Raw genomic sequence first — 15,165 nt, 5'->3', positions numbered from 1 at the left:
AGCTGGTTTCCCAATGTCTCCCTCGCTGCTTAGTCCCAAGGCTTTGCCTCCTGGAGCACTTCCATGGGGTGAGCAAAGCTGCTTGCACAGGGAGAGCAAACAGGGGTCAGGCGGGGGAATCAGTTCAGCTGAAAGCAGTCAGCTGGAAAAAAGCTGTTCCCTTTCTCCACCTTAGCCAACAGCTTAGCTCGTCTAGGGCTTGTTTCAAAGCCCTGGATTAGGAGAGTGGCAGAAATGGAAATCCTGTGAGTCCCAAACTAAAGGTAGAGGAAGGAGGAAGGAGCTGGGTTGTCCTCACGTTCACAACAGCAGCTGTCTGGGTGTACAGGAGCTGTGGGGCTGGGCAGGCTGGATGGAGCTTGGTACCACCAGACGCCCCTGCTCACGACCAGACAGCACTCCATCAGTACAGGCAAGAGTTTAGGTTTCTGGACAGGATCTGTTCAGTACACTACTCCACTACTTATCCACTCTAGTAGAAATAGTTGAGGTCAGTCTTGTAGTCAGCTTCACACCAGCCCATGACCTCCCATTCCCAGCAAGGAAAGCTGTGGGCCCTGACTGTCTCCACTCCTGTTCTTATATTTCTCTTATCAGGAGACCACTTAAACCTTTTAAACATACACATTTCCAGGTGAACCTTATATCTCCCAGACCACAGTTACCACCTCCAACAGAGTCCAGATGAGAGAAGCAGCAGAGTTTTCCCTTCAAAACCTCTTCTTGGAGGCAGGTAAGAACATAGCTAGGAGTAGCAGTGAGTGCCTGCTTTCTGGCAGCAGTTGGCTTTCTCACAAAATAAACCCTACAGCAGGTCAAACTGTGCAGTCATTGCTCCTGCAGGGCCCCAGGGGTTCTGGTTTAAGCACTGCCCTAGGTGGGTCCTGCTACCACTCACAGCTCCGTCAGTGCTCGCAGTGACCAGGGCAGCCCACACCCAGTCACCCACATCCAAATTCGTGCTGGGACTCTGAGATTTGCTCCGGCAACTCTTTATTGGAAAAAAAGCGTATTCAGGTACAGGGTGACCCACCACAGGTACACACACGGCACACAATGCGGGCACCAGAAACCCCCACAGGCTCTCGGTACCTCACCGAGCACACCCCAGGGCAGGCTGCCTGGGACAGAGTGTCCCACTGCCACCTCGTGGGTAAGGGACGCATCGCCTCTGCTTTGCCACCGGGCACAGCAGGCAGCAAACATCCTCCCTGCAAAAATCCCAGGTCCTGCTGGAGAACAGGACCGAGAGAAACCTCAAAGTACCTGGCTTGGAGGGAGGAGAGAAGTCCACACATATCAGAGCTAGAGGCACCATGAATTGATCTGATCTTTCCCTGCCTGCCTCCATCCCTGCTCTCCAGGTTGACTGGGAAGAGAGGATGATGCCACACAGGGCAGGGGTCCAGCTGCAGTTGCTGGACTGAGGGAGGAGTGGACTCACTGCCAACAGCTCAGGACCTGCTCGTACTCTCCTGGTCTCACCAAGATGAACCGCAGCACCCCTTGAGGGCGCTGGCTGCCCAGGGATGGAGCCTCAGGAATTGAAATATTGGGCCCATGCAGAAAACTAATGGGTGAGGCAAACCCATTAATGCCCTTCTGCTCTCAGTTAGCACCAGGTTGTTAAAAGAAACCTTCTCCCCACTTTCAGCGGGATGGGCCACAGACAATAAAACAGACTGCTTCACTGTGCAGTCAGAGAAATAAGGAAGCTACAAATCTCCCCCATAGAGGGAATGAAGCAGTGAGCTCTGAGAAACCAGCCTACAGCAGCTCCCGAAAGGAGGTCTGCAAACAGAGCACTATTGCTGAAATCCCTCTGGGTCCAGGACATCCTAGCCCACAGATACAGAGTGGTTCTGCTCTGCCTGCCCTGGCTGTAGAGCCTGCAGTTTGCACCGGCATAACAAGGGTAAGGCCTCTTGTGCCCCATAGCATCTCCCTCTCTGCATCTCTGATCCTGGCCAAAGAGCCACAGCAAATGCTGGGAGGGAGAGCTGTCCTTTCGCAGACCAGCACAGTGTCCTTGGCACAGCTGTGGCTGACATGAGTGGGGCACCGTGGGGTGACCTGCAGTGCCATGCTCCTGCATTCAGGACTGTCATGATCCGAGCAGTGGGTAGGCAAATTGAGCTGTGCCCTCCTGAGCTGCCAACAAAGCTGAAGGCAGCTCTGAGCTAGATCCAAGGAAGGAAAAATGTCTTAAAAGTTCATCCTCTGGAAAAGGTATTCTTGGGCCAGAGGTGATTCACACTGTTCCTTTGGTCCACAAACCTGCAGTCACCACATCAGGGAACCCAAGAGCCTCATTACAGTCCTGCACAACTCCAGGAAAGCAGTAGTGTGGAAGGAACATCCCTTTGATGGACCTCTCTGGGCCACTGGACGGAGGAACATCACTCCTGATCTTTACTCTTGTTTTTCTGCTTCCATATTTTGGACAAGCGGAACTTGTTCTTCTTCTTCTCTGGCTCCTGGCTCTCAAGAGATCCGTCTGCAGGAGAGGGAGCAGACACAGAGCAGGTTGAGACCCACAGCCCCAGTGCCACCCAGTGCTGCTCCATAAAAATAGAAGGGGCCCTTACCCAACCTCTGGATCATGTCTGCCAACATCTGGTCCTCCTCTTGCTCTCTGTAATGGAACAGTGTGGCATTAGAAAACTTTGCCACGTTTCATGATAAGGTGGTAGACACTGAAAACCATGCAAAGTCTGCTGTTATTTCCCCAGTCAGAAATTACCAACCTCCACAGCACACTCTGAGAAGAGCGCAGGAATAAAAAGAACAGTTAGAGTAGTCCTAGACATTAGCAAATTGCATCTGGTTCCCTTGAAAGCAAGGGTCTATGTGGGGATTTCCAGACCATGGCAGTCCAGCACTGCAGCAGGGAGGCCCTTCCCCCAGCTGACCTATGAATCATCCCAGTTCATGGAGCTGTGAGACACCATTAGCCTGAGGAGATGAATAAGGGTAAGACACCAATAGCCTGGGGTGCTGCAGATGTGCTCATTGAAATCAGGGACAAACACACCACCAGCTCCTTGAGCCCAGGCAAGGCCGGAGCAAAAAGCCTGGGCTAATGCCCCTAGAACCCTCGTGCTGGAGTTGGTGCCTTGAGGTCAAGAAATGGAGGCTGCTCTCAGCAAGAGAGGCACAAATCCAGCTACTTGACACTGCAGTCTTCCTTTGAACTTGGAGAGGATCCAACTCTCAGCTACAGTTGTTCCCTCACTTGCTGCAGCAGAGACACTCTTGGCTTCTTGTTCCCAGAGTCCTACTGCAGCTCCCATGCTGCCTCCATCCTCCCCATCTCCAGCCTCTCCCCCTCTTCCCCCTGCCCTCTGCATTTTCACAGCCCTTGTCCTCAGAGCAGCATTAGCTTGAGAGAGCACTGAACGTGGCTGTGGTTCTGATCTCAGTTTCCAAGAGCTGTCACAAAAGCAACAGCAGCAGCATTTGGGACAAGATGGTTGGTGACAGGTCACCACCCACCTCTCATGGAGCAGAAGTCTGGATTACAGCCATTCATCCTCCCCTACAGCCTGGGCAGTGGAGGAAGTACCATGGAAATCATCCCTGATGTTGGCTCATCTCCCACCACCTGAGGGCTCTCACCTGAGTCTGTCCTCATCCAGGCACTCCACAATATTATTCCGATCATTGACTGTGTTCAGGTACAACTCCAGCAGCTCCTTCTCTCGCTCCTTCTCCCTGGGTGTCTTCAGTTCCTCTGCAGAAGACAAAGGAAGCCCATGTCACAGCTACAGGTGAGTATCTCCCCGCTGTGGCTCCAGCCTCTCCCCCTGCTCCGGCAAGTGCCTCTCACAGGCCCAAATTTTATTATCCTCATGCTCAGGACCACATCCTACATTCACTCCAAAGGCACATGTGAGTTGGATATTAAGGGGAATCCGTTCCTGACAGCTCAACAGTGCAATCAAGAGAAGTCCCTCAGTGAAACTGTGATCCTTGGCAGTGTCATTCAGATCTGAAGGCCATCCCAGGGCTGTCACTGAAGTGGCAGGCTCCATACAGCCAGGGCCAGCAGGACTCTCAGTGCAGCCAGTCCTTACCTGGCTTGTTCATGAGGTTTCGCAGCTCCGTCTCAATGTTCCACTGCTGCTCCTCCAGCTTCTGCTGTTTCATCCTGGAAGGAACCACAGAAGTGATGAGCTGCTGTCCCTTCATGCCTCAGGGCCAGACCCTTCTCATGTTGTGCTAAAGCCTCATCTCTGCACTGCTGCCCACCTGGGTACAGGTGGGTTGGGGGAAATCTTCCTCCATTGTATTTGCAAGGTTTCTCCTTTCCCCCAGACTTATCACAGACCCTGGGTGCTCACCAGTGCTCAAAGGCCCATCAGCTAACACCTCAGAATGCTGGCAGTTCTCTCAGAGACATCCTCAAACCCTCCCTCACCCTACCAATTGGCACATTATTTTTTGGGCTGCCACATTCTCTATCTTTCTCTGCTTATTGCTCACAGGTGAAGTGCAGAAGCAGACGGGTGAACTTCTGGTTGCACTTACTTGTACATCAGCTCTGATTCCTGTCTGAGCAGCAGCTGTTTCTCATGGATCAGTTTGAACCAATCCACCATGAGGGCATCCTCAGACTCATCTGCAAAGGAGACAAAGGGCAAGACTCCTTCAGAAGCTGGAGCTCCCTGGCTTAAACACACAATCATTTGAGGGAGAGCCTGAGATAACTTATGTGAGCAACCTCAAGTGAAAACAGCTCATCTTTGGTACTCCTGGGTAGAAGGGAAAGGATGCAGATCACCCCTTGCAGATTCAAGGAAGCTGCTCACAGATACTCTGCCACAGGGCACCCAGCTCATCTTCCATGCCATCAGCTCAACTCTGCCATGAATGAACTCACTAAGCCCTGCGAAATTGGAGCCAGCCATGACGGCCAGTCTGGCTTGGGATCCAGAAGCCAGATCAATAGCAGCCTTCCACTCCCAAAACTCCCTGATCCGCAGCCAAATAAACACAAGACCTTGCTCAAACAATAGGTTAGCCAGAGATGGTTCAAAATTCCCAGGGCTTTATCTTGTTACATTTATCCCAACTACCTTTGGCAACCTGGCAACCTCACATGTAGCATGAGCTTCTAGAAATGGAGCCAAGAATGCCCAGGGGTAGGACACAAGCCTCACAGCTTCCCACTGTAACAGAGCTGGCCCCTGGCCTTCTTTACCTCCCTCGCAGCCACGCAGCTGCTTCTCCAGATCCACTCCTTTCAATTCCAGCTCATCCAGCTGCTTCTCGATGTCACGCACCTTCTCCTGGATCTTGTCATCGGGGAGGTAGTCTGGGTGCAGCTAGGAAAACAAATGCAGGATCAAATACAGCTCAGTGCCCTCAGACTGCCAGCAAGGTCACAGCCCCAACAGAGACGGGCAATGACACAAGGAGCCCAACTGCAGAGCCATGTCCTGGAAGGGCCAAGTCAGCAGAGATTCAGAGCTGGCTGCTCACAACAGAGTGGTGGCCACTGCAATATTACATGCTGTGATACATCTGCTGTGAGTGATAACATTTACCCATATTTGTCAATCCACAGACATTCCCCCTCCTTTGCTGGGAGACACAATGTCTACCAGAGTTTTGATTTGCTCTGCTGTATTCCAGCTTCTATTGCCCCCCTGCATGAGAGGTAACTGGCAGTCTCTTCATCTTGTCTCTGCCCCAGAGCCTTTCACCCTTTCCCTGGGAATTCAAATAAACCCTCCCAGTAAGGAAATCTCAGGTATTTCTGGGTAAGCACTCCAGCATATATACATATACACCACACCCAGCAACCCCAGCCTGTGCCCATTACACCTGGTTTCCAGCCATACCTTGGTTGGAGACACTACTTCAGGGCTCTGGATGGTGTTTGGAACAGAGGGTTTAACTAAAAGGGAAACAAAAAATAAATGCCACAACAAACTTAAAAATATTTTTGTGGCGTAGGACAGTGCCTACACCACCAGAGAGCACAGCAGGTCCCTACCACCCAATAGAGGGCGCTGACGACACACCTGCATCCGCACACTAGACTAAGGCGAGAGCTGTGGCTGCAGGAATCAGCACAGCCTGATTCACTCAGATACCCTCCAGTCAGAGAGTGCTGCTTGCATCCCCAGGGCATAGGCACTCACCTAATTCAGGTGTGACCTGACAGACTGCACCCGAGAATACTGAATTCCATGTTCATTCATCATCTTGTTAAAACTCAAAGTTATTTATTGGGCCAAAAGCCACCCCTTACTAAGCTTCCAAAGTACAGAACAGAAACACTGGGTTACTGTCACAGGAAACACCAAGACATACTTTAAAATGTCCCTCTAGTGCTCTTGTACAAATAAGTATCAGTAAATACCGATGAAACAAAGATGGTCTAGGGGACCTTAGCGTAGGTCTCAGAAAACTAAGGTTCAATTCCTTCCACAAAACACTTCCTAGGTGAGAAGTCCCTTAGGCCTCACTACACAGCGTTATTTAGGCCCTGGACGCCTATTAAAATCAATCCTTAACCAATGTGTGTTTGTTCCACTGTGCTTCAGCTTCCTCTGCCCAACTGTGCTGCAAGGATAACTACAGAAGAGTGTGAGGTATTCAGATACCCAAGGGGCTGGGCTGGATAATTACCACAGAGAGAGAACAGAGGAGTACATGGATAATGTGATAGGAAGGAAAACTCTAGTATCAAAAGAGCAGGGCTGTAAGAAAGGCAGCAGCAGTGCAGGCTCAGCACGCACAAGGAGAAAGACAGGACAGACAAAGTAGGGGAGGCTCCTGAGGGTCTCTGACAATTGATACTGAGTCGTGCAAAAGCTCAAGGACAGGTCTGATTGCCCAGTCCTTGCTCTATTGCATTTTCTAGGAAGAGTGCAAAAGGAGAAGACGCTGGATGTGGCAATCAGCTGTGCTGACCCTGCACTGCTGGCCTCCATCAGATTACTCTTCCCTCTGGATGCTGCTGGTTTGCTGCCCTGCACGCCACCTGTGACTCACACCTCTCTTCAAGGTTTCTCCAAGAGGGACCTGGCTGCCACAAGCAGCCTTCTGCTGCTGACCGAGTAACACCTCCCTCTCCCAGCTCAGCCCTCCATCTCCAGGCTTCTTCTGGCTGGTATCAGCAGCATCTCCAACCAAGGCAGAAAGCTGCACCACTGATCATGAGAAAGCCAAGGTCACTGGAGTGGAACAGCCAGTGAAATGACGCTCTCCTGACCAGCTCAGGGTCTGATATCCCCTATTATCCTCCAGTTCTGTCTTGACAGACACAAGATGGGTTGGCTGCTTGCCTGCAAACTAGAAGTAGGACAGTTGGCAAGAAAACCCTGAAGCCTCTTTTCTCAACAGAAAACACTACCTATGCCAAAACAAACTAATGATCTACAGAAATGCTCACCATCCACAGTCCCACACAGTGCACGCAGGATTAAGGGCAGGAATGGCAGATGACGGCTCACAGTGTCTCTCTGAGTGCTGAGGTAAAGACTTAGAGCAGCAACAACTCTGTCCTTAATCCACAGGTGGCCAAGTGACAGCAGCAAGAGAACTGCCTTTCAGATGGCAGACTTGCACACACTTGAAAAATGGGGGGAGACTGCTGGGAAAGTTTCCCATAGCAGGGACTCCCTGATGGCAGTCATTAAGCTTTAGAAAGATGGCTATAAAGCCAGCCTCCCTTATCTTAACAGCTTGCTTCCTGGGAAAGATGTAATGCTGAACCTTGGGACTGAGTCTGAGAAAAAGGGAGATGGAAAGTTTGGGGAAAATGATGGCAGTAGAGGTATGCTAAACTTTTAAAACAGACAACACGATTGGAGTCTGAATGCTTCAGAGCTGTTAGAATTGCAAGGCAAAGGACAATGCTGGAAGCAGCTAACCAATACTAAAGCATGAGGCCACTGAGCCACCAGGACCCATCCTGCTTGCTCTGAGAAAAATATCAGAAGCAGGGCTCAGCCCTGCTGTGAGGACCTTCTAGTCCGAACAGATAAGACAGAGCCAGATAGGGTAAGGAAAGGGGAAAACAAACAAGCCAAGCAAACAGGACAGCAGCAAACATCATGTTAGTTCAAGGAAATTTCATTTGCATTATGGTGCGATATGTAGGAACAAAGACAACTGGGCAAAAGAGGAGAGGTACGCAGTAAAGCTGTGGTTGAACATACAGAACTAAGAAACTGGAGTAAGGGTAGATACAAACTGGTCAGAACTGGCTAGGACGTCTTTTAAAGTCCAAGAACCAGCAGCCTTGGCTGCTGCTACTCTGTGTCCTGCCAGCTGGAGACTCTGGCTGACAGTCCTCTGCATTCCTTTCAGTTCCCAAAGTCACTTAACTGGAGAGGAACAGAGTCATCAACTAGATCCCAGTCCCCTGAATTAGGAGATGGTCCTCTTCATAGCTTTGAGTCTAAAGAATGATAGGGCAGTGACCCTGACAAATCCCTACTTTAATTTCTTCCCTTCCCACCGAATTCTTTGGCCTGGCTGGTTCCTGCTTAGGCCAAATTGGCTAATAAAAATTAATGACACAGATTTTTCCCCCATGACAACAGCCACAGGCTTAGCCACAGAAAACTCAGGAACATATCTCCCATACTGACCACTCAGGCTGTCCCCTGACAGTGCAGAGGAATGAGTGTCTTTAGGCAGACAGAAGAGACCTTACTTGTGATAGTGCTTTTCTTCCACTGGTTGCGCTCTTCCTCCTTCTTGACAGAGCCCCCAGTGTCTTCCCAGCATTGCTTTGAATTCTGACAGCTCCTGATAAGATCTGAGCTGGGTATCAACTTCTTCTTCATGAATCCACCAGATGAAGCTGAAGAAGCACAGACAGGTTTGGGGTAAAGAATTTCAACCCTCATCTCATAGAAATCCCTTTATTGCTCAGCATCGATGGCACTCACCACTAGACACCTTAATTTCTAGTCCTAGTTCTTCTCTTTTAATGATAGTGAGGGGCACAAGCCCAAAGGAAACAGAGAGAAACAATCAATTACAAAGCCAGAGTATGAGAAGGGTGGAGGAGAAGAATAAACTGTTGGGAACCATCACCAAGATTTCTCACCATTACTCATTCATAAAAGAAAGAGTAAGAGAAATCTTGCTATCTGTCTTGCAGAAGAAGGGCACCCTGTGGAGACCGGGTCCCTCTCCCTGGGGAAGGATGGCTCTCCAAACTAAAGCACCACATGGCCAGAACAGGTGCAGAGAGCAAAAATCCCTGAAAGCAAGGCACAATCTCCAATATGTTCCTTCTATGTGACTTGCAGACCTCTCCCCTGCCTGAATAGCAAAATGGAGGCAAAGCTTATATCCTTCATACCAGAGTCCTGCTTTGCTGATGGGACAACTAATGGACTTGGCTTTGTCTCCTTGTGTGCTGGGCTCCCTGTTCCCACCTGGGAGTTATCAGTAGGTTGCTTAGAGCCACCTTGGTCTCTGCAAAGAAGAAAGACAAAGGTAGGAAACCATCCCTCTTGCAGAATTGATCAGGAAGTCTTCTGGACATCCTGGGCTGGATCTCCATCCAGGATGGTCACACTTTTCTAATCAGAGTCCAGCAATTTGAAATACACTTTCCCTCCCCAGAAATGAAAGCCTTTGCCTCTTCCATCAAACTGTTGAAAATATACATATTAAAACACAGGAGGTCTTCCCTCCTACGTGCACACAGACCTGCAGAAACAAACACAGCTGCAGACATCCCCATTCACTTGTCATGACCACCCGTCAGCTCCAAGACACTCACTTGTTGGCTACAGGCTTCAACCGAGATCTCCAGTCTGCTGGGCTCTCAGACTTGTCTTCACCAACATTCATGCTTCCTAAAGGAAGTGACACAGCAAGATAATATCAGATCCAATAAAAATGAACAAGCCAGATTTTTGTCTCAGGAGGATCTTAGGAGGTAAGCCATGTACTGGGATAAATACCATGATGTTATTGCAGCAAACCAGCACCAGTTCAACAAGTTTAACATGGACAGATTCATGCAGAACAGGTAGTAAATAACTTTGGTGGCATTTTACCCCTTTCTGCTCAAATGCTTTAAACACTATGCAGCTACAGAAACACAGCCACCGTGTAAATGAACAGGTATGTTTGACAGCAATGTAACACAAACAGCTCAGATCTTGGAGACCAGAGGATGGGGCAGGAAGGGGGTGGGGGGACAAAACACCCACAAGCTCACAGCAAACTGCAGACAGATACTGCTTCTGGCCCAAAAAAAGAGAGGCCCTCTGGAAATGGTGGAGACACTGGATAGCCCCAGAACATCATCCCTCAGCCCAGTCACCATAGTGGAAGCTTGGTTCAAAACAGAGATGGAAGTTGGCTGAGCCACAACTGCAATCAGTTCTGGCAAGGTCTCCCATCTGGAAAAGTCTACCTAAGCCTCTGAAATCCACCATGATACCAACATTGGATGACAGCTAGTACAACTCCAAATACCTGGAGATCCTCAGAGAACTCACCATGCTAGAGGGAGCAATTGCACAGGGACAAACAGAGGTGTGTTGAGCCCCAGAACTCAGAAAACCTTCATGTGGTGGCACAAACGGAAAGTATAGGAGGCACTGACACATCCATTGTACTGGTCCAAGAGAAAGGCATAAAGCTGGCACGCTGTTTCCAGGCAGAGCCGTTTGTGAATCAGTCATTCTCACCTTTGATGCCTTTTGGCTCTGGCTTGTGCACAGAGTCAACAGGTTTGCTGGCAGTCTGGCTCTTGGGCAGAGGGTCTGTGATCTTTTCCTGTTTTAGTGCTGTGTGTCCTGTTTTGCTGGGCTGTGCTTTTGGAGCTGGACTCTGCCACTGAGAACCAGTGGGAGAAAACTTGCCACTGCAAAAAATAGCAACATAATGAGTCTTTTTGAAAGGACAGACCTTTTTATTGGCCTCTGTTCCAAAGACTTGGATGAATCCCTCTACATGACTTTAAATCTCAGCCCCAAAAGTAGTCAGAGAAAAGGGAAGAAAGATGCAAGGACATTTCAAAGTTATCCCAAGGATCATCTTGAGAGTAAAAAGAAATAGTACTTACCTGCTAGATGCTGAGGAGCCAGTGGAACTGAGTCCTCCTGGCCTGTTTGGAGAGGTGTTTGATCCAGCCAGGGCCTGTATAATATGGTTACGTGCCTGATCCTTCTCAGCAGCATTCACTGGACTGACCTCAGGAGTGGTTCTCACAGGGGCAGTTTTAGCGGGGCCATGAGAAGACAGGACTTGTTTTTTAGTGTCAGAGGTTTTATTGCTGGAGGACTCTAATGACTGAAAAAAATTTTGTCGGGCTTGCTGTGTTTTTGTTGTGGAGGTTGTCCATAGAGGCCCTGATGGGGCACCTTCACGATGATATGTTTTATTTCCCAAGGGGGTACCTTTGCAGTCATCTGATTTATTTACAGCTGAAGAGGACCAAGGAGTATTTACACTTTTGAAGCCAGAAGATGAAACAGATGGCTTGGTTGAATTAGCAAGGCCTTCCTGGCTGGGTGTCTTCAACACCTGCTCTGGTTTCTTGGGTTCTGCTGCTTTCTGGAATGCCCTGGCAGCGGTAGGGGTTGGGGTGCTCTCAGGTTTGTTTGCAGTGCTGCGTACACCAGAGATCTGGACAGAGTCTGGCTGCTGGTGGCTGGTACAGATGAATGTACCAGGCTCAGGCCCAGCTTTGTAGCTTCCAGGAAGTAGCACGTTCCAACACTGCCTGCACCTGTGAATAAGAAAGTCTCAGGAAACATCCTCCAGAGCACTGGGAGACCATCAACACACAGCTGACAGTGCAAGAGGAATTCCACTGCCAGCACAGGGAGGGTGAAGGTACCACTCTGGCAGTGAGCAGACCCTGCGTGCACATTCCTCAGGTACCAAAACCAGAGCTGCTTATAGTATGGCCTGGAGTAGGAAAGGTGAGGATGAAAACAGACCTGTGGAAAGAGTTCCCCCTATGCACAGGTGAAGTGCAGGCCCAGGCTGCCTCCTCTCTGACAAAAACATCCTCCAACACCTTGAGTGCCTTATACCACTCCCCCTCCAGTTCCAAAGGAATGAGTCTGCCCCTCTGTGACCCACAGCTCTGTGCCCTCCACTTTGAAGAGCCATACCTGAAGCAGTTCCTGTGATAGAGCTTTCCATCGACCAAGTAGCGCTGCACCAGGTGCACATGGTTCCCACAGATCCCACAGCTGCTGCTGGGGATATTCCCGCTCTCTGCCAGGACCCCTTTCTGTGGGGAGAAGCAGTGGGTGAGCACACAGCATGACGGTCCTGGGTACAGCTATGAACCTCCGCAGGTGGGTAAACATTTGACATGCACAGCCAGTTGGTTAGGACAGAGAAGTGATATCCAGAAAATTATTGCTCTCTCTAACTCCTTGTTCATATGAATGGAACAGCCTTTGGGAGGATAGAGTAGGGGAAACCTGTTCCCACAAAGCCAGAGGTGGTGATCAGGGTGTTTTGTCTGCCCATGGAAACTGAAGTGCTAAGGTGTATGATTTTAATTAGCTGGGAAAGGTCCTTACCCTGGTGAGAAAGAAGCTTCCCTTCTTCTATCCCGTTTTTGTCTCTACTTTGCTTCAAAACCGTTTCCAAGTATTTAGTCAATGTTTTCTACCAAAATTAATACATTCTGTTAAAAATCTCTACCCTCAAGATCTAGGAACTTCATAGCCATGTCCTAAGACACCTATGTCCTGTACATCACTAGAAGAATCCCAGCAAGCTTAGGGCTTTCCACTGGAACCTGTGCAGTAACCAGACCTCTGGTTTAAATCCCTCATAATGAGAGAAAGTTTAATGACTGACCACTAGAAGCCTTGAACAAGCATAATACTCCCTAGCTCACTGAACAGATTTAAGGTATAAAGAACATCCCAAAACTCATTTCTTACCAGGGAGGTTTCTTTTGGCTTAGCTCTGGCTGGTGGGTGTGCAGGAGGTAGTTTTGGAGGCGCTGGCTTAGGAGAGTCTGAAACAGCTTTCTTCCCACGTGGCTGCTCATGAGGTTCGGAGGAAGGACGCTTGATTCCAGCCATGCCTCCAACTGGAAGAACGAAAGTGAAGATTTTAAGGTAACACAAGTAAAACCTATGAGCTTAGGAGTTATTTACAATATAAGATTACAACATAAGATAACAATATAAGAAGTGCCTGATGGATAACATGCAAAGCATACAGGGAGACACAGGCTTCCTTCAAAAGCAGATCTGTAGTGGGGTGAGGGGCAAGAGGCGACAAGTGAATTTTACCAACACACACTGGAATCATCCAGTAGCTGAGACTTCTGAATTTTTTTCTTCTCAGGGAATTCCATGGAGAGGAATGAAAAATTGGAAAAATACAGAACACCATTGGTCAATGGTGTGAACAAGACCTTGGGTTTGTATGTGGTCCACAGTTTGGCTGGAACTGATCACCACTGCAACAGGCACTGCTGTTAGGTGTTATGGCTAAGGAACTGAAGCACAGAGGGTTTGCTTCATTCAAGTTGCTGTGCTCCAGACTTCCTACACACCCTGAACCTTCACTGCTGTGGGTGTCCACTCCACATCCCAGCTGGGGCTCTCACGGAGCAAACACGCTTGTCGAATGCAGAAACGACCACTAAAACCAGGTAATTTATGACAGAGACTTGGAGGTGCTATGGTGGTGCTGATGCAGAAACCATCAGGACTTGTCTCAAGAAGCCTGCAAATGCCCAATTCTCCTCTTTCCAGATGAAAGAGAAACCCTCTAAATTCACAACAAGCAGAGAAAAGAGAAAATCAAATACATTTCAGTCAGGACAGGAATGATTTCCTGAGAAGTGCAGGGAGGCTTCTCTGGGAAATAAGGCTTTGTGCACAGCTTTTACAGACAAGACCCCTCATCCATCTCATGGAGATGTTATTTTTGCACAACTTCCTACTCTGAATGAGATGTCTCTGCGTTCCTTGTGGGATATTTGAACCACAGCTTCACTTTAAGAGTGACCAATTAAATGACCACCCATCTGAAAAGAGATTATACCCTTCTCAGTAAATACAGAGAGAGTGTGGGCAGAGCACAGGGAGCAGAGAGGAAGCCCATTTCCCAGCAGTCTTTTCTCAAAAAAGCTCACTATCCAAATAAACACCCAGGGACTTTTTACTGCAGCCATCAGTGGACTGGTGACAGCCGACCCAGCAAATGGTTTAGACTTGGGCTGCCCCCTCACTTCCCACTTGTGCCATTTATCGACTTACCAAAGCCCAGCACAAAATGTGTGGCTTCAGCTCTGCTCTTTTGTAAACACCTGACGTCAATAAAATATTGGCTGCTGGCCCTCTCCAGCCTTCTGTGTCCGGCTTATTTCATGGTCCTGCTGGAGCCCATTCGAAGGGCATGACTATGGTATCAGGAGTCTGCTTGGTGTCAGAGGGCACATTCCTGGCTGGGCTCATTTTCAGATATGCACATTCACACCAGCAACAGGAACGCAACCGGAGTGTTTTGTGGGACACTAGAGAGTATAAAGATGCGCTGTGCTTGATGACGTGGTAGGCAAGATGCTGGGGGGAGGGGGTAAAGACCCCAAACTGACCCAGATTCCCACCACTTGGCACAAACACAGTGGAATTTGTTCAAATTCAATCAGCGTGGTTTTAAAACAAGAAATAAAAAAAAGGGAGAGAGTAAGCATGATTAAATGTGTAAAGAGGAGGAGAAGGGGGAAGACTTTAGATATTGAGGCAACTCTCAGAGTGAATTGTGCTTTCTTTCCAAGACGTAGGACATTTCCAATACATATCTGTCTTATCCATCTAGATTCACCTTAACCAGTTAAGTCATTCATGTCCCACTTTCTAAAGTTTCCTCTGGAGGAACCTGTGAAATTGGTTTATTGTATTATTTCATTTTGTATGAGCTTAAAGCCAAATATAAACGTAGTCTACAATAATGCTCCTGTGAGCCCAGATAAACTCTTCGGTACATGGATATAATGCTTTGGCAGCTCTGTGGCCTGTTTTATGTTCAAAAGAATTGCTATCACAATTATGCCAGTTAGGGGGGTCATTTTCTAATACTTCCTTATATGAGTACTGCTGTGCTGTACAAGCCCTGCCATGGATGCTGTTACATTGGCACAGCCTCCCAGACAAGCTCAGCCTTGTTAAAATCCGTGTTCTCATCAGCCCT

General features: G+C 48.8%; 1 protein-coding gene across 1 annotated transcript in view; it reads right to left on the bottom strand.

The window, feature by feature from the left end:
• Positions 1–2,399: 2,399 nt before the first annotated feature.
• Positions 2,400–15,165, bottom strand: part of MICALL2 (MICAL-like 2) — a 23,599-nt gene continuing 10,833 nt past the window's right edge. The window contains exons 4-17 of the mRNA XM_010184186.1: positions 12,898–13,051; positions 12,111–12,239; positions 11,054–11,719; positions 10,677–10,852; positions 9,758–9,833; positions 9,332–9,447; positions 8,675–8,824; positions 5,847–5,902; positions 5,204–5,327; positions 4,531–4,621; positions 4,077–4,150; positions 3,619–3,733; positions 2,589–2,635; positions 2,400–2,497 (exon numbers count right to left, since the gene is read on the bottom strand). Coding sequence (XP_010182488.1) covers positions 2,400–2,497; positions 2,589–2,635; positions 3,619–3,733; positions 4,077–4,150; positions 4,531–4,621; positions 5,204–5,327; positions 5,847–5,902; positions 8,675–8,824; positions 9,332–9,447; positions 9,758–9,833; positions 10,677–10,852; positions 11,054–11,719; positions 12,111–12,239; positions 12,898–13,051 — 2,072 coding nt within the window. The remainder of the gene's footprint in view (positions 2,498–2,588; positions 2,636–3,618; positions 3,734–4,076; positions 4,151–4,530; positions 4,622–5,203; positions 5,328–5,846; positions 5,903–8,674; positions 8,825–9,331; positions 9,448–9,757; positions 9,834–10,676; positions 10,853–11,053; positions 11,720–12,110; positions 12,240–12,897; positions 13,052–15,165) is intronic.

The sequence above is a fragment of the Mesitornis unicolor genome, unplaced genomic scaffold, assembly GCF_000695765.1.
Source record: "Mesitornis unicolor isolate BGI_N332 unplaced genomic scaffold, ASM69576v1 scaffold13825, whole genome shotgun sequence".
NCBI lineage: Eukaryota > Metazoa > Chordata > Aves > Mesitornithiformes > Mesitornithidae > Mesitornis > Mesitornis unicolor.
The sequence above is the reverse complement of the archived record's forward strand: the minus strand, read 5'-3'. Positions and strand labels throughout refer to the sequence as shown.